At 40.0% G+C, this 17,548-nt stretch overlaps 1 protein-coding gene across 15 annotated transcripts in view; it reads right to left on the bottom strand.

Annotated features, from left to right (window-relative positions):
- Positions 1 to 17,548, bottom strand: part of KMT2C (lysine methyltransferase 2C) — a 201,933-nt gene that overhangs the window by 9,142 nt on the left and 175,243 nt on the right. For 11 of the 15 annotated variants that reach the window (XM_033009705.2, XM_033009709.2, XM_033009701.2 and 8 more), the window contains 14 exons: positions 17,356 to 17,467; positions 16,253 to 16,331; positions 16,070 to 16,133; positions 13,752 to 13,984; positions 8,979 to 10,673; positions 7,169 to 7,381; positions 6,604 to 6,768; positions 5,195 to 5,336; positions 4,305 to 4,452; positions 3,268 to 3,446; positions 3,018 to 3,172; positions 2,574 to 2,826; positions 1,844 to 1,983; positions 770 to 874 (listed from right to left, as the gene is read on the bottom strand). In XM_033009705.2, the coding sequence (XP_032865596.2) occupies positions 770 to 874; positions 1,844 to 1,983; positions 2,574 to 2,826; positions 3,018 to 3,172; positions 3,268 to 3,446; positions 4,305 to 4,452; positions 5,195 to 5,336; positions 6,604 to 6,768; positions 7,169 to 7,381; positions 8,979 to 10,673; positions 13,752 to 13,984; positions 16,070 to 16,133; positions 16,253 to 16,331; positions 17,356 to 17,467 (3,683 nt within the window). The remainder of the gene's footprint in view (positions 1 to 769; positions 875 to 1,843; positions 1,984 to 2,573; positions 2,827 to 3,017; positions 3,173 to 3,267; positions 3,447 to 4,304; positions 4,453 to 5,194; positions 5,337 to 6,603; positions 6,769 to 7,168; positions 7,382 to 8,978; positions 10,674 to 13,751; positions 13,985 to 16,069; positions 16,134 to 16,252; positions 16,332 to 17,355; positions 17,468 to 17,548) is intronic. The other 4 variants (XM_033009703.2, XM_033009713.2, XM_033009708.2 and 1 more) reach the window with 3 other exon arrangements.

Raw genomic sequence — 17,548 nt, 5'->3', positions numbered from 1 at the left:
CAGAGATAAATTTAAGTTACCTTCATTTGAAACTGAAAGAACCTGGACATAGCAAGAAACAATGCCCTGTGGGGAAGCTCTGGGGTGTTGTGTACCCCTCAGGGTGCCTGTAGGTAAAGCAGTACAGCACACTACTTGGGACCACCTGAGAGAAATCCCTGGCCTGATTCCACTTTCAGTTTAACAAATTTCTTAAAATGTCTTTCTCCAGGAATGAGAACCTCTTTTTCTTCATTACTGTCAGCTAGCAGGCTTTTTACTAGCGTTTGGCTAATTAGTGCTTTAAAATGGCAGCTTTGCCTAGATAAAACAACAGAATAGAATTGTGTTTTCCCGGTTACACCGAACAAATGAAAGCCTTCTTGCAAACTTGCTGTTCAGTTATTACTTGCACAGCTGCAATTTTTTTTTTTTTTTAGTGTAGAAGCCAAATCAAAATGCAGAATATAGCCCTGAAAGATGCATCTATGGTTTTGTACGATGCTCAGAGAACTTAACTGACCGCTTTTTTGAGACTGCAGCTGCAAAGCCTGTGAGGACAGCAAAAGGTGGCTACTGTTCTGCCATGCATCCCTGTCAGACAGAAAGTTCTGCAAATATGAATTTTACTTCAGGCTGCTGGGTTAGAATCTCAAAGACTGAATATAGAGCAATTAATTTATAAAGCCCTAAAATGAAGTGCAAGCTTCCCCCTCGGTCCCCTTGTATTCTTCAAAAAATAGCTGCAATAATTTCTGCTCACTAGGATCTCCCAGCATTTGATACTTACTTTGTTCTCTGAGTTTTTTGCTTGCACAGCTGCTGAATAAAGAACAAAGCAGTTGTTGCTACAGAATACAATGTCCTTCAATTTATCAGAGCCTTCTTGGGAATCCTGGGAATCAAACATGGAAGATTATCAGGAGCACGTTTAAATACTGTTCTTCACATAGTAAGTGTAATGAAACAAGTCTTCCAATCTGTCTAGAAACTCTTTATTTGCAGAACATTTGTGAAATAATGAGCGATACTGTGATAAATACTTGATTATTTGTCATCGAATGTTACCACCACCTACAACCTTGTTCTTCAGCATCTCCTGCCTTTAACAGAAGTTTAACAGTCAAAATAAAGCATTCTATAAGATGCACCCATCTGCACTATAGGCACACTTGTAAAGTAAAATCCATTTTCTTTTATCTTTAGATGGCAAAAGAATGCCTCGTTTCAGCCTAATCAAAGACACATCATACTGTTTTATCTGCTGATCCATCTGCAAAACATTACTGGGAATTCAGTGCTTTTCTGACTACAGGAACCCATTACTTTTGTATATAAACTTTTACTATATACCTTTGTCGCATAATTATCTCAATCTCACTGAAAGAGCAATGGTACTTTTTGAAGGAATGACAGTTCCTAATGTAAATACAAGAGACAGACTAAAATCTGATTCCAGTTCAAAAAGAGTACAAGTATTCTTGCTCTTACTGACTGTTCGTGTCTTCCTGACATGCCAATGCAGCGCTGCCGTACAAATAAGCTCTTTTTGAATTAAGGTCCCCGAAGGGATCACAGAAGAGGGTTAGGAGCAGAGGTTAGGAAGCTGCCATAGGTCCCATACATGGTACCCATTTTATGAAATCTACTGAAATTCCTTTTTATATAATTAACAACTCGGACATTTCTTATTTGCATTACAAATGTGCCTGAATGTCCCATCCCGAGTTAGGACGTAGGAGTAGAAGGGAGACTACAAAGCAACCTGGCAGCTGTATCAGTTGGCATGACAATCAGTAGTCTTTGCTGCCTTTGTTTGCTCCTCCACCATTACATGCAAGAAACTCTGCTTCCACTGCAGTACCTGTTTAAGGAAAGGCAGGTCTTTGAAGGACTTCCGCACACCACTACCAAGAACCACAACTTTGCAATGAGAGCACCACCGAGGTCTCAAGGCTGAGCCTTCGGCGATATTCTGACCGTGATCCTTATAGCCAGGTATACCTAGGAAATAGGTAAGTCTGTTAGAAGATGCACCAGATTAACCCAAATTTATGAGAAGGCACAGTATTCTTCAGTGGTCTGGAGGAGTAGCATCCTCCTGGAGAGGGCGTAGAAGGCAAGTTTTAAATTATGTCCTGACGGGAAAATTGTTTAAACTAGACCAAAACCAACTGTGTGAACAGTAAGGCAAAAATGCATTCTTGTATAAAAAATGAGTAACTAAACCAACATAGGAGTACATGCTTAAACAACTATGTCAAGTTTTCCAGCATAGGAACAATTTTTCCGAATGATGGATTTAAAATCAGACTGGACAAAAAAAAACCTAATAATGTGGAGAATTACTGGAAGAGGTGCCTCACTGACAGTGACGTAGATAATATAATGGAAGTCAGAGATGGATCAGACTTACTAAGTTATGGTTACCATCAGGAGCAGGTCCACATGTACTGATCACATAAGAAAATTATTATGTAGAACAAGAATCAATTCTTCAATTCTAGAGCATGAATTTATGAGGCTGAAATGCATTAATACTGACTCAGTTAAAATTTGGTACTGAAAACTGAAAAGACTGAATGCCCACTCACCATTGCTGTTTGCAGGAAATGGCACATTAGGTTGCTTCAGTCCGTAAGACCCTACGATCCTGGCAGGTCCCATGGATCCTGCCTGAGGACCCTGCAGTAGTAAGTGTTGCCTGTACTCCACAGATGGGTTCACTCTGTGACTGTTGGCGGTTGCCATGGAGGATGGGACATCTGGAGCGTTACTAACCTCGTAACTGTTGGGAATTCGGACGTGGAGCAGGTTGGAGAATGCTGCTACAACGCTACTGATGTTCTAAAAACAATAATAAAAACGTACCTTTGTTTTCATCTGACAGGCAGTTAAGACAGCAGTAATATAAATTCTTAGATGACTGCAACAGCTGCTTTATTGTACTATGCTATATCCCCTTCAGATTCACTATATATAAAATATATTAACTGCTGTTTTAATTTACATATGTAATACAAGCTTATTTGTTTTACCTCAGCAGCTGTGGGATGTAAAGTAATTGCTACAGAGATAAGGCCAGATTTAGGACCATTCTGGGATGGTCCAAGCTGAGAGGCAAAGAAGCCAGAACCAGGTAACGCTCCTGAACCGGGTTCTGATTTTATATAATTCCTTTTGGCTTCCGAACCTGAAAATAAAACAAAATACAGCAGGTTAATCCTACACACATGTGAATGCAAAAGAAAAGCCTAGTTCTAACAGTTCGCTCTGTTGCAGTCTCACCTTTTCCAGTACTGCTAGGTAGGATGGGAATGATGGGAGATGGTACAGGCTCTGGGTTCTCCTCCTTTACAACTGACAAGTCTGGATACCTACTAATTTCCATTCCCACCACGCTTTCAGGAGAGGAAGAAGGAACAAAGCTGTCAGGAGTGTCCCTGTCCTCACAGTGATCTTGAACCCTGGAACAAAACCCAAAAAAGCTGTTTTGGAAACAGTCTAAAAACCTTTGGTAAGCCAGTTATAAATCATGACAGGGAGCTATAATGAACTTGCTTCTTGCTATTGGTCATGGAACACGATTATGTGGAAGGAAAATATTTCTGGGTATCTCATACTCTATTGCACATGGTGTTTCTCAAGAAAGATATATAAAGAAAAACAGAGACACTAACAGAGCCCAGGCTCCATCATAAAGCTGTCTGCTCCCCATGGCTCCATCTATCTATGTAAAAAATTAGTATTTAATATTTAAGCTTTCTGGTTTAAGTGTATTCACTGGTCCATCCCCCCTCATCCATGCACAGGCTTCAGTGCTTCAAAGACACCCAACTCTTGGTTAGGCAAGTGAAAGGGAGGCAAAAGGAAAGATCTTTGTAGGGAGACTCATATTCTAGCAAGCATTTCTCACACGGTAACAGAAACTGAGTAGAGCTGGAGAGTTTTCAGGATGACTCTTGCCTGCTCTCTGGTACAGCAGTCACGTACTGTCACCGTGCAACAGTACAAGGCTGCTCCAAGAAAAATACCAATTTGTATAGTTTTCTTCCACTTTTGATAGAGCAAGGTAATGAATTCTGAACAGTAGAACAGAATCTAGTCTAGAAATGGCAAAGGTCATGTATTTCACTACACTGTTCTCTACATGTGGAACGCTAAGAGTTAACCAGGACAATTTGTCCCATCACGTTCTCTGCGTTGTGTGGCTGTGTGCAATGGGTTTTGTTTCTTCACACCTTCACAGTCTCATCTCCTACTAAAAGATCACAGAATCTGCTCCAATTTGCTCCATGTTTTTCAAGATGTCAGAGAAAACCTACCTTAACTCCTCCTGATTGTTGTGAGGTGGTGTTGGAAGTGAAGCAGGAACATCCACAGTTTTAGGGCCCTGAGCCATTGCTCTTGCTAATAAATCATCTTGTGGTCTGAAAGGCAACTGGAACTGCTTTGGTCCCAGAGCTTTGGTAACTAAAACCAGAAATGAAGAGTACAGTGAGACATCTGTACAGCTCTTCCACTGATATACAGAGGGTGTATCGGGGTATTGGTGGCTCCCTGATACAACCAAGGCATTCCAGCAGATGGTAACAATGCTCTCATCCACTTGTAGTTCAAAAATTTCTGATCGTTCATTATTAATCTCTGTATTTATGAAAACCTGCAAATTTTGAGTACAAAAGGCTTGAAGGGCTTTTAAGTGTGCCTTCTGCCAGTATGAGAGGATTTCTGTTTTACTTAAAAAAAAAAATGAACAGCTTTGTAACAGCAAAGGAAAAAGGGTGGGGAAAAAAAGGATTTTAATTGCTGACCAGTCTTTATGAAGAGGCAGTATAAAGTATTATTTAACAGAAAGCAATTTTGATTGACCAAAGGCACAGAGCCTGAAAGGAAACATTTTGGATATACTGCTTCTGAGCTCAGTAACTGGTCAGTCATTTGTACTGGCCATAAAAAATTAATTTTAAGGTTTTAATTTCTTAGGAGTGTTTCTAGCTCTCAACATGTTTTTGAAAAGGAACAGGGAAAAGGCTGTCGTTTGACACTACACTGGTGTAAAATAAAGCTGGATAATAATGATTACAACCTTGAAGAGTCTAGGCATACTTTTTATAAAAGAAGACTATAGCAACTGAAAAGCATCTGTTACCTATTTTGCAATTTGCTACAAACTTGACTCATTTATTACAGAAACAATACATAGTAGTCTTACCATCATGACCTCCTAACATACCAGCCTTGCCAGCAAGTTCCTCAGTGGTTGCGAAGCCATTTACCAACTTCTGGCATGCCACTGGAGGTGGTGTGGGAGGAAGAGAGGCTGGAGGTGTCGGAGGATTGCTCAGATTGTTCTGCTGCATGAGATGAAAGAACCGTAAATCAGCCACAGAACACAAGGCGAAAACTTGCCTTGTTCTAGACAGTGTAACCCACTCACATATTTTTACACCCAGAGGTAGCACTGGTAAGAAGCAATAGTTAATTCTCAAGTATGTGACCAAATCTACAGAAGTATCTACTATAAAAGACAATGCTTTGCTTATATCAATGATATTATCAGAGAAATAGTTTACATGAGGAGTATACATTACAGAAAAGAAGATACACCTAAATTATTTACAGAAAAGCACGAAGAACATTTTTAGGAATGGTTTGGGATCCCCAACAAGTTCCTACAGAGGTCTGAACTCAAGACAGAGAGAGCTATTCTGCAGCGACTCTCCATCACCAGGAACAAACCAGCTTACCCAATTTCCACTAAAAGGGAAGCTAACCCACATTTAGCACAGGATGAGTTTTCAGTGAAGCAGTTACCATGGAGAAGCAGATACTCTGCAAGTTCACACTCTGGGCTACCTCTCACTAGCTTACTTAACTGCCCATATTTTAAACAAAAATTAAAAGAGAACTTCAGTATCTGTTCTTGTGGCAGTTATGCCTACAAAGCTAATACTTAATATTCACTTTTGACCACAGCAACTATTTCTGCTAGGTCACATTTCCCAGCTCACATGCCATGTAAGGCTGGAATAAACACCGATGTTTTTTAATAAGTTACTAAAGCTCTTGTATTAGGGTAGCCATGCAGCAAATTTGATTCTGTCCGTTCACTACCTTGCTGCTCTCCCAGTATTGCCTCTCTGATCTCAGAGACTGAGTTTTAAATTCTGTGGGTTATTAGCTCATCAACAAACAGTCTATATTGTTCAGAGTTCTCAGGTTCTTTGTTAGGGCTTATTGGACAAATTAAGAAAGTCTATTTCCCATTTAATTTGTATTAAGAAATGCTTTATTGCTTTCAATGACATCGCAAAGTACTGAGGATTCAGCTTTTTCTGCTCCATAAAACTGTAATTACAATTTTCACTATTTAGCATCCATTTGTAAAAGGAATATCTGTAGTTTTTAATGAGTTTACAACAGTTTCCAGAACGGATTTGCACATTCAGAGAGTAAAACAATGGTGACTGTTTCACCACTGCACTGTCTGTCTAGTCCAGCAACAGAAAATTACTGTCTTCTGGTTGCATAGAAGGCAGGAACTCTAACCAACTCGTAGGAATAATGTAATGAAATTTTCATACAGAGAGAACACAATGGAAATCCAGATTAAAACTGTACCTTGTAAATGAGCTGGGAGTAGTAATCTGAAGCCCCATCAAGAGTAGCACTACCAAAACTTCCTACAAGCCGATTTCCACCATTTAGCTGGCCACTGCCATAGGGAAGAAAGTGTGCAAAGCTCACTCCAATTATTGGTTCCATCAAAGGTAGAAGAGAAAGCTGCTATAGTAAACGAAAAAAAAAGTTAGAAATTAATTTAATTGTAACACAGAAGCACTGCAAACCTCCAAACATCAGTAGAGCGGTTTCCAATTAGAAAAAATAATTGGAATTTACCCACTATCAGAAAACTGCATCAAACACAGACCTCTCTGTTTGTTAAAGAAGGCAGTCCCCTGTCCATTGGAGCCACAGCTCTGCCTCCCTGCCAGTTGAGCCACTGAGGCTGCCAGAGCTGACATGAACTCCATGGCAAAACTTTAAATTTCCTAGTTTTGTGAAATTTTTCATTTTCTCCACCCTGTACTCAAAATTCAACTTAATGATCAACTTCACTTCCATCATGAGAAGACCACTCTTTCAAGTGTCCTCTTGATGCATTACCCAGCATCTGTGTACTTACCTGTTTTAACTGGATGAATGTATCAGCGTTAGGGTAAATAGCTTGCTTTTCTTCTTCCTCTTTTTTTCTTTTCTTGGACCGAGGAGCTGCCTTCTCTCCTGTCCTCTGAGTTCGCTTATTTCTCTGTTTCTTGGTTTCAGGTCCTACATCTGTTCTCTGAAGCTGGCTGTTACTACACCCAAATGCACTTTGCATCTGGTTTCCTGCAGTTTGCTGGTATAAAAAAAGAAAGTGAAGCAGATTTTTTGACATTTTTAATATCTAGTTCGTTCACGTTTACTGCACGATAGTCTAAAAGAACATGCACAGTATAATAAATCTCATCGATAACAAACTATTTTATGGTTTGTTTACTTTGCCATCTCACTGGTAACTGTAACTGCTGCACTGTCCCTACACATAGAATTACGGCTTACTGTTAACACCACTGACACCTGAAAGCATCATTAAAAACTCAGACCAGAAACACCTTCTTCTGAATAGCCCCTAAAATAAATCTACATGTGCGTGCAACCTTAGAGATTTTCACAGGGGCATAATGAAAGACAAAGTTGGTTACAGAAAAAAGGCATATAAGTTAATATAATACAAATATATTTTGAGCTTAGAAACAAAAACAGTATTGTGAAACACTTCTGGATGGTATCATTTCCTCAAATATTTTCAGTATGGATTTGCAAAGCCATTCTTCACATAAAAGGATAGTTGTGTAAAAGCAATCAGAATGGGACTTGGTAATGCAACCGACAGTGGCAAGCCAAAAGCAAGTCTAATCTCTTTTCATCAATTATTATTTTGAACAGCTCTACAAGCACTGTCACCACTATCCCTGTCATGTATGTTTTAACTGTGGATCTTTAACACTTACCTAAGTTACCTGTCACTCACAATTACCTTTATTTTTATCAGCCTTCATTAATTTTGAATGTGTTTAAATTTGGTTTCAAGGATGTCTTTAGAGTTTAGGCAGTCATAAACCAAAACTGAGTAGAGATTAAAGATTACAATAAAACAACCAACTAATCTAAGTATAAAGTTTATCCTACCTCCACAGAAAGCAATTTTCTTTAGGTCTGTTTTTAAGAATCTTATAAATTATTAAACCATATAATGTCACTAATATAAAAAGTTAATGCTTCCTTCCATTCAAGTAAAATTAATTGGAGAAATATTCTGCAACACTGAAATCCAGCAATTTTAGGAGATTTAACAGTTTCACAGTTTTGATGAAAATCACAGATCATAGTCTCTATTAAAATGAGAGACAATATATGATTTTTACAGGCAAAAACCAAGCATGGACTTAGTTTATTGACAGAACACTCCGAATGGTGCAGATGAAGGGGTGTGAAGCCCAGCCCTATGCCCCCGCAGAGGCACACAGGTCATCCTATACCTGAGTGAGGTGGAGTCACTGAAGAAAGCAGCATACAGACATACAGTATATTGTACAGAAACATACCAGCAGGTAATTAAGAGTCATACTGTAAAATCTTGCCTTAATTTTGGTAAATATTAGGAAGTGGCATTTTTAAAGATGAGTATCTATAGAAAAGCTATTTTTTATACTTTAATAATTTCTGAATACATTCATCTATGAAGTCACATTCAAATTTGTTGGTTTTGTAACACAGATGATTTACTCATGGAGAAAAGGCAGGAAGGGAAGTAAAAATTCCTTAAAGCCATTTATTCCACCCTTGTGCAGGTAGGCTATCTCCCCACCATTCCACAAACGCCTGCGGTAAAGGCACAAACCAGCCTTTGATTCCTGATGACCACTGTACAACAAAACCAGTAACAAGCTCACCATTCCTTCAGCTGGATTCTGCTTCTCTGTTAGTTTCTTATCCCCAGAAGCCTCCTCTTCTGTTCGGCCGCTGTTCTCCGATTTCTGATTGAGAAGAGATGAGGACTTTTTATTTTTAAGCAGGTGTTTCAGCAGTTCGTTCCCTGACTCCCCTTTCGCTGCCGGAACGCTGGCTGGTTGCGCTGGACTCTGAGCTGAAGAGGCAGGCTGTGATGCCACCTTGTCTTCTTCCACCTTAATAGTGCTTGGATTTTCTGGTTTAGGCTCAGCTTGACCCAAGCACTGATCAGTTTCTGCCTTTTCTAGTTTAACTTCTTGAATGCTGGTAGGTGTATCTGTTTTAGCCTTTTCAGCCTCTGTATTCACACTCGGCTGTTTCTGTGGCAGGCTGCTGTTGGGGAGCTGACATTCCAGCTCTGGAGAGGCCTGGCTCTCTCCTGCGTTTGACGTTGAGGGGCCCGTTAACTCCACTGACTCTTGCTCGTCTTGATGACGTGAGAGTTCACTGGGGGTGTTAACTGTGGGGGTGGAGGTAGAATCAGAAATGGTTGGAGTTGATGGTGCAGTTATGTCTGAATGTGGAGTTGACGGGGCTTTTATTGACTCAGCATCGTCGTCCTTTTTCTTTTTTCGTGTCCTTTTCTTTTTTCCTTTCTCTTCTGGGATTATGTCAGAATACAGCTGTATGAGAGACTGGTTTGATCCAGGGAAGTTTGTTGCCTGGGGCACACTAGTGTCCGAACCACATGGGACACCACTGCTGAGCACTGTGGATGAAGGTACAGCGGGAGCAAATGGAGGCCTCACTTGGTTCTGCGCAAAGGCAGCCCCGGGGAGATTCCCATGAGTTTGTTTTACATTATGGAAATTAGGGGCTCCACCTGGAACAGCAGATGCATCAGGTCCAAAAGCTGTAGGTCCCACTGGCCTTCGCTCACCGCTTTGCATAAAATTTGTGGCAGGAGGCGAGGTCACAGAACCTTGTTGCAGAATTTGCCCCATTTGTTGCTGTTGATGCTGTGGAGACTGCTGAAGAGGTCGCGGAGTTTGTATGAAATCACAAGGTAGATCAGAATTAAAGAAAGATATCTGAGATAAGGATGTTTTGTTATTTAATTCAGACCCTATCATACCATGCTGTTCTAGTTCCATCCTCTGCTGTAAAGCCCTCTGTCGATCTACCTCCTGCATAAGCTGAATGCGTTGCCGCTCCTGCTGCTCTCGTAAGCGCTCCTTTCTTTCCCGCTCTTGAAAACTTTCACTAAAAGGGTTGTTGTCCTCAAACTCCACCCTTGGCGGTGGCCCTGACTGTGCAGTTGCATTTGGACCAGGCACAGGAGCTGGTGTCCCGGGAGTGATTGGCAACGGTGTCATTGGAGGCTGCATCCTTGCTGGATTCATGGAAATGTGGCCGGCAGGGGCATTTACAGATTGCCATCCAGGTAAATTTGGCATTCTGGTTGGGTTGGATTGCCCAGGGATTACCACAGTATGTTGCTGATGCTGGAGCTGTTGTGCCACCATGGGGAAGTTTTGCTGATTCATTGCTGGTGATGTTCCTCCAGGAACCATTGGCGGTTGAGCCTGGACGCCTGGCATTATAGCATGGGGTGCCATTCCACACTGCTGCTGCTGCTGCTGCTTGATTCGATATTCCTCAATTAGTTCCGCATGCTCTTTCTGCTGCTTTCGAATCTAAAAATTAAAGAAGTCATTATTCATTTCTGACATGCACTGACTGTGTAAGTACCATAAAACATGTAACTCACCATTATAATTTCAGTAGATAATGAACCTCACGCAAAAATAGCATTTCTGTACCATCTTATTTTCTCTCCCTTTTTAAGGCTGAATAGCCATTATTTCATTAGAAGTACTATTTTTCCCAAAATTTTAGAAGAAATAACAGTGCCTCCGAGTTCTAATTAGATACCACGACTGCACTGTGCTAGAGAATATACAAACTTAACCCAAAAGTGAGCCCTGTCCTACAGATCTTACCATCCATGCACAGAATAACAACAGCTGGGAACAGACAGGAAAAAGGGAACAGCGAGATGGATTAACTTCACACATGGGCAAAAAGTTTTAAAAGATGTAATTGAAAAAGAAAAGTCTGCAGGAAAACAGCAAGGTAGATTCCCATTTATTCACAGGCAGATCCTCAACCATCACACGGCAGATGAAAATGGCAACTCCTGCTTGAAAATTTTATAATTTAGGATGAAAATAAACTCGACCTGGACACTAGAAGTTAAGCCTAGTGGTTTATTTTTAAGGCAAGCACGAGAAGCCAATGGGAAGGATATGACAATGTCAACCAGACAAGAGTGAGCATTTCATAAACACAACAGATACCTAACTACACTGCTCTCTAAAAAAAATAACAGGACTTGTAATCCACTAGCTAATAATACATACATTATGGAAAATATCTCTCTCACTTTTATTCATTAGATTATGACTTCCACAAATTCCATGTGCTGTTCATACTGATGGAAAAAGTCCGTAACATAACTAAAAATGTTTGATAGCACTCTCCTTTGTCTGAGGCAAGGGACAAGCCAGAAAGCTCACGATAACAGAGATATTACAGGATACACTCCAGAATGCAGGACAGATGCACCCAAAAGGCTATTTACACAGTAATCTCAGGTCCAAGATGATTTTTGAGCTCTGGCTTGGCACCCACACCTCCAGATAAACAGTGCCACTGCGTAAAGCTACCAACTGGATGGATCTGCACCGCACGGCCCGGTGCTCCAGGACTGCTCCGTGGGCAGAGAGCACCGTGTTGGCTCTGTATGCCTATGCAGGGAGACATCCAACCCAGTATGCCCACCCAGGATCCGCAGTGGCAGACCAGCCGCGTGACTGTACTTGGAATGAGTCTTGATCTCAAAGGACCGGCACTGACTACACCCAGCTGGACCTGAGCCAACCTGCACAGATCGACCCGGTGATTTTAACAGTGTAGGGGAGAACAAGGCAGAGCTTATTAGCACAGGCACAGTGCCACACCAAAGCAGTTAAACTGCCCTGGCCGCAGAGACAATATGGTAGTGTCTGCATGGCTCTGTGCCTGAGCTAATAACCCTGTCAGACATAAGCTCGTGTTGCACAAAGTCAGCTCTGGTTTCTCTGCGCCTGTGTCCAGGACCAGCAACTCACAGGGATTTGAGAGCTCTTTTCTCTAGATATACGTATAGAGGCTTTGCCCTTTTCAAAAACTAACGGAAGCTTGATTACAGAAAAATTACTTGATCGGATGTGAAAGAGTGGTGAACTGCTTCAAATAGAAGGTCCTTAAAAACATACTTTAATAAAACCTTATTTAAGCTCCTACTAGGTATGTAACAAAGCGCTGGTTAGGATGTGGATGACTGGTCTAAATCAGTGGTTGAAGGGGAATGGAGGACATTTACCATCAGTATATGAAACTGAAGTTTAAAAATTAAAAATAAAAGAACCTTAATTATGGGACATTAAATGAACCTGCCAGCAATGTCATGATTAGCAGCTGTTACTTTAACGTAACTCCACAATAAGACTAGACTGATGTAGGTACAATAAAGATTGGCTAAAGTGAAAGTCTTTTGCATTTATTCTACTAGTGATTCATTGTGGAAGGGAAAAAAAGAAAAAAGAAGAAATGATGTAGACATAATTTATCTGCTTCATCCCTCTTCCACATAGTGAAAAGACGAGGCAACTAATATTCCACCCAGTGCATACTTTGTCTTGAAGCAGCACAGGAGCAAGAACTTGAGGGTCTGGTATCACACTTAGGACTTCATTCCAGGCAGCCTGCTGCCAATTTTTCCCCTCAGATTAATGAAGGATAATTCTAAAGCATTTTTATGTTCAGCAGATCTAGCTGATCCTGACAATCACACCAGATAATTTATAATCAACATCTTTTGGAACACAGCATTCAACACTGTTGGCCAAAGCATAGATTTATCAAAGCTATCACAGGTTTAATTTTATTCTCACTATAATCACAGTTAAAAGATGTAGCAAGTGAAATTCCAACTGAATATACAGAAAGAAAACCAAAACCCAGTGAAAGTGATTACACATTGGAACAGGGACCCAGAGAGGCTGGGAAATCTCCGCCCTTGGAGACTCACAAAACTTGAATGACAAGGTGCTGAGCAACCTGATTTAACTGGGAAGTTAGTTCTGCTTTCATCAGTGAACTAGATGATCTCCAGATATCCCTTTGACCTGTATTATTCCATGATACAGGAACAGCTAACACATATCGATGATCAGCATCTAGGAACTAGACCAATCATACAACTAGACTAACATTAAAGATATAATGAAAAGATTTTCAAACAGTAACATTTAACTGGCATATAACCAAGAGGTTCTAATTATGTAAGGACACCTGAAAAAGATCAAGTTATGAGGTTCGTTCAAGACTGAAACAAAGCCCTGCATGCTAAGCCTTTCCTCTGAATCTTTCATTTATGCTTTTCACGGTGCCAGGAACTCCACTGCAAGTCATTTTGCCAAGCAATTTCCCCTCTTCCCAAAGTACTAAACCAGCTTTTCATCATAATGTTTGCCATCGCATATTCTCCTACAACTCCAGTGCCACTGGCAATCCAGAGTAATGCTGTTACACACACAAAGTATGATAGGGAGTGGCTCCCTTTAAATAAGCTGCACTATATTCATGCATTTCAACTAGATTTAAAGGAAAGAATCATATCAGTATGACAACTTAGTATTAAGATGATCACTTTGGATTCAGTCGATTACCTGTTCTAGCTGTTTTTGGACCATACTTTGCTGCTCAGTAACATGTTTAAGCTGTTCTGCATCTTCTTCTGGGAACTCGCGGCCAGCTTTCTTGGCTGTACGCTGTTTTGCTGAGAGTGCCTTTTTTGATTTTCTGTGTGCTCCGATTTGCTCCTCAAGGTACTTCTGTTGCATTTGAAGAAGTTGCTGTGTTTCTTGCAGCCATTCTTCGTATTGCTTTCTTTGTGAATCATCTAGAGAGAAGGGAAATTAAGTATGATACAAGCTCATCCTGGGGATGGGCTCTCATCCTACTTTTTAGAGATGAAGTTTAACAATCAGGTTCCCCCCTTATTTTAAGAAACCACTGGTCAAGTTCAGCTAAATTTGACTGCGGATTTGGTATCTTGAGAGATATTAAGCTCCTGGAGTGATCTGAGTAAGGGAGACAGAGATCCAAAGTATTGCATTCATTGAGAGAAAGCAGCTTTAACATAGTCCCTTAATTTCAAGGGAACTGGCCTGATGTCTGGCCAGTAAATGTGCACTTGCTAGTCAGTGAAGAAACGCAGTTTTGGAAGCAGCTGCAGAACGTGGTGGTACCCTGCTCTGCCACAGAAGAGGGGAATGGAAGACCTCTGGAAGTACTCAGGTAGAGGGAAAGAGATTAGGGACTGTGGACACAAATTTACAGCAAACACTGCCTCATTAATTCTGGTGTTTGCAGAAGTGTTTTGTACATATAAAATCTATTTTTATTACTACTTCTATGAAAAAAATTAAAATGATAAACATCCACCAAATATTCATGAAAGGAAAGGAAGATGCTGTCTTTGTAAAAACAGCTGTCAGTCCTCCTCACAGGGCCTTCAGCACCAGTGCCTCTTCCTCCCCACTAACAAATACACTCTCATTTAGATTGTAACTGAGACCATTACTCTTTTTACAAATGAGAAATGCTCATTTGCTATGAGCAGTCCATTGCTCTCAAATGTTCTTCTCAAGGCAAAACAATAACGTCTGGTAACACTTGATCTGCCCTAAGCCCAGAAGGCAAGAGAGCTTTGGTGATGGTATCAGTTGTCTCCTGATTGCACTGTGGCAATGAGCTGGGTAACCAGGAACATGGCATGGATCCTCCTTGTAAAGAAAGTTTGTTTAGTGAAGATACCTACACAGCAGTACGATCTCAACATAACCATGTCCTGCTTGTGCTCCACTTTCTACAGTAACAGTCACTGTGGTAGCAACAGCCATCGACTCTAATGACTCAACTAAATCAATACACAGAGCTAGCTACAGTCTCGAGGGGTGCTCATTCTTTCAACAATAAATTTTGCAGAATTTATCACATAACCTGAAGGGACAGTTGAGCAGAAACTATGGAGAGTAACTGCAGATGGGAGCAACATGAAAATGCAAATGAAAGCAATGAAATATAAACAAGTTCCAGGTAAGAATAACTACTAGTGAAATGAGAAACAGATTTTCTCAAGTGCTCAGAACCACCACCCCCCCAACCAGAGTGAGGCCACCGCTGAGTGCCATGTCAAATCTCACCAGAAGTTAATACAGATAATATGGCAAAAGCTCCTTATTGCATACTCAGTGCTGCTAACTCCAGTTTCTGGAAAAGGTGAAGGTATTTACTTCTGTTTCTTAGTCATAAATATCAAGACAAGTTTTTGTAGTGACAGAAACACTTTTTTACATGTGGTCTTTCTCTCCCAACACATGCTCCGTTTTTCTGCTAATAAATCTTTCTCATCACAGAGACTAGGATTTACAATTTTTCTAGGGCAACCAGAAACAAGGAATGCAAAATACTAGTGCTGTATGTTTCTGCTTTCAACAACTGCGGTTCCCAGCCAGTCTTGCTTAACTAATGCCTGGAAACCTTTTATTGGTATTTCTTAAAACGACAATGATGCCGCACGAAACTTTTTGTTTCTGAAATAAAAAAAAACAACCATAAATATAGATTGTTGTTCTCACTGAGCTCTGAATATTACAACACAACCGAAGACCAGATTTTTGACACAGCAGTCTGTCAGTTAATAGATTACTATTCTCACACAAATCCAAATAATGCTAATTTTCTGTTTGTTCTGTTTCCCTCTTTCTTTATGGTGTCTCTTTGAGGATACCTTCTAGAAAAAAATGGTAATGGCATTTACTATGCACCCCTTTATTCATTGGTATCATAATGATGAAATAACTCAATTTTAAAAGGATGAATTTTTGAGAGACAGGATCCACTTATGGATATTCTATTTTAAAGAAAACAGAACAGTAGAATGAAACATCAACATACAATAAATTATTAAATCTGTACTTACTGACAAAACCAGGACCAAAGTTGGGAGGATTAGGTCTAGAAATCTGAGGCGTCAAACTTCCATCCTAGAAATTTCAGTAAAACATATAGACAAGAACATTAAATCATGATTCAATTGAAAAAACAAAAACTGGTTATCAATCATTAAACACTTTTGTTTAAAGCCCGTATCGAGTTGTATTACCTGTGTAATTGCCTGTTGCATATGATTTTGGCCTTCACTGGTCTGAGCCCCTGGCACTGGCTGACCCATAAAAGGAAACCTATTGATACATATACAGAAAGTGAAATTATAACCTTTAAAACTATAACCTTTAGAACTAGTGGATATTTTAGGGGAGAGACAGTCTTTTGTATTACATCAAACTTATACAAAGCATCCAAATATTTTATAGATGTTTGCTTGAACTTCTGTACCAAATTTTTTCAGCGTCTGGAGAACATTAATTCTCATTTGATGCTACAACACTTTGCCCTTGGTTGAAACTATTGCATTTTACACTCCTCAGAGAGATGAAGTAAACATGATGCATTGTGCGAAAACAGTGAAGATGCACAAAAAAAAAAAAGTATCTGTATTTCTATTTTAATATATTATGATACAAAAAAAAAAAAAAAAGAGTTAAGAAATTAAGATATCATGCTCACCAGCACAGTCAACTAGAGTTGGGTAAATGTACACCTCTGGTAAGCTATGTATTATCATATAACACTGAAGTATGTGTTAGGGAGGAGAAGATGCACCTTTTTAATGGACACGTAAAAAGAAAAAGTGCAGATCCTTCCTGGCCCATAGGCTCCCCACCTATGGTTAAAGCAGTCATGGTGAAGTGTGCACAGTTCAGAGCTCCTGTTGTTCTCAGAACGGATTTAAAGAGACGATGAAACTTCCATTACTTGGGTTAAATCTTAACTATACTTAGCATCAAACGATATGCTGTAACATGGAGTTTAACTGTTTCATGGCCATCAGCAGTTTTCAAACACAACGGATGGCAGATGTGTCATTACATAATTAGTAAGTGGGAAAACAAGAAAAGCATCAGCAGTGAAGCCATGTAGTCCAACGACATCACAACTGGAACACACGTCTGATGCGTTTTAGTATTTTTTATAGTTTCTACTGCCACACCAGTTTTATTCTTAAGAGATAATCTTGTATTAGCATGCACTGTGAACTACATGACAAAAAGATCTTTTTTCACTTTTAATTTTTTTCATTTCCTGTGCTCTATCACTTTCTTTTACATTTGGCAGCCCTAAAGAACAGTATCAAGTGTTGCCTACCTGTTCATAACCATCGGTGGCATCCCCATGTTACTCTGAGCCATGACTTTATTGATCCCCTTAAGAGCTACCATTTTTGCTTTCATTATGGGATCAGTAATTGCATCAAAGTCTATAAAAGAAAAACGGTAAAAGTGAATTACATAGCTGAACAAGTTATTAACTGGAATTGACTTGTTTAGATCTAATTCAT

The sequence above is a fragment of the Tyto alba genome, unplaced genomic scaffold (genome assembly GCF_018691265.1).
Source record: "Tyto alba isolate M040663 unplaced genomic scaffold, T.alba_DEE_v4.0 Super-Scaffold_38, whole genome shotgun sequence".
NCBI classification, from domain to species: Eukaryota; Metazoa; Chordata; class Aves; order Strigiformes; family Tytonidae; genus Tyto; species Tyto alba.
This window is presented reverse-complemented; position numbering and strand designations above follow the sequence as displayed.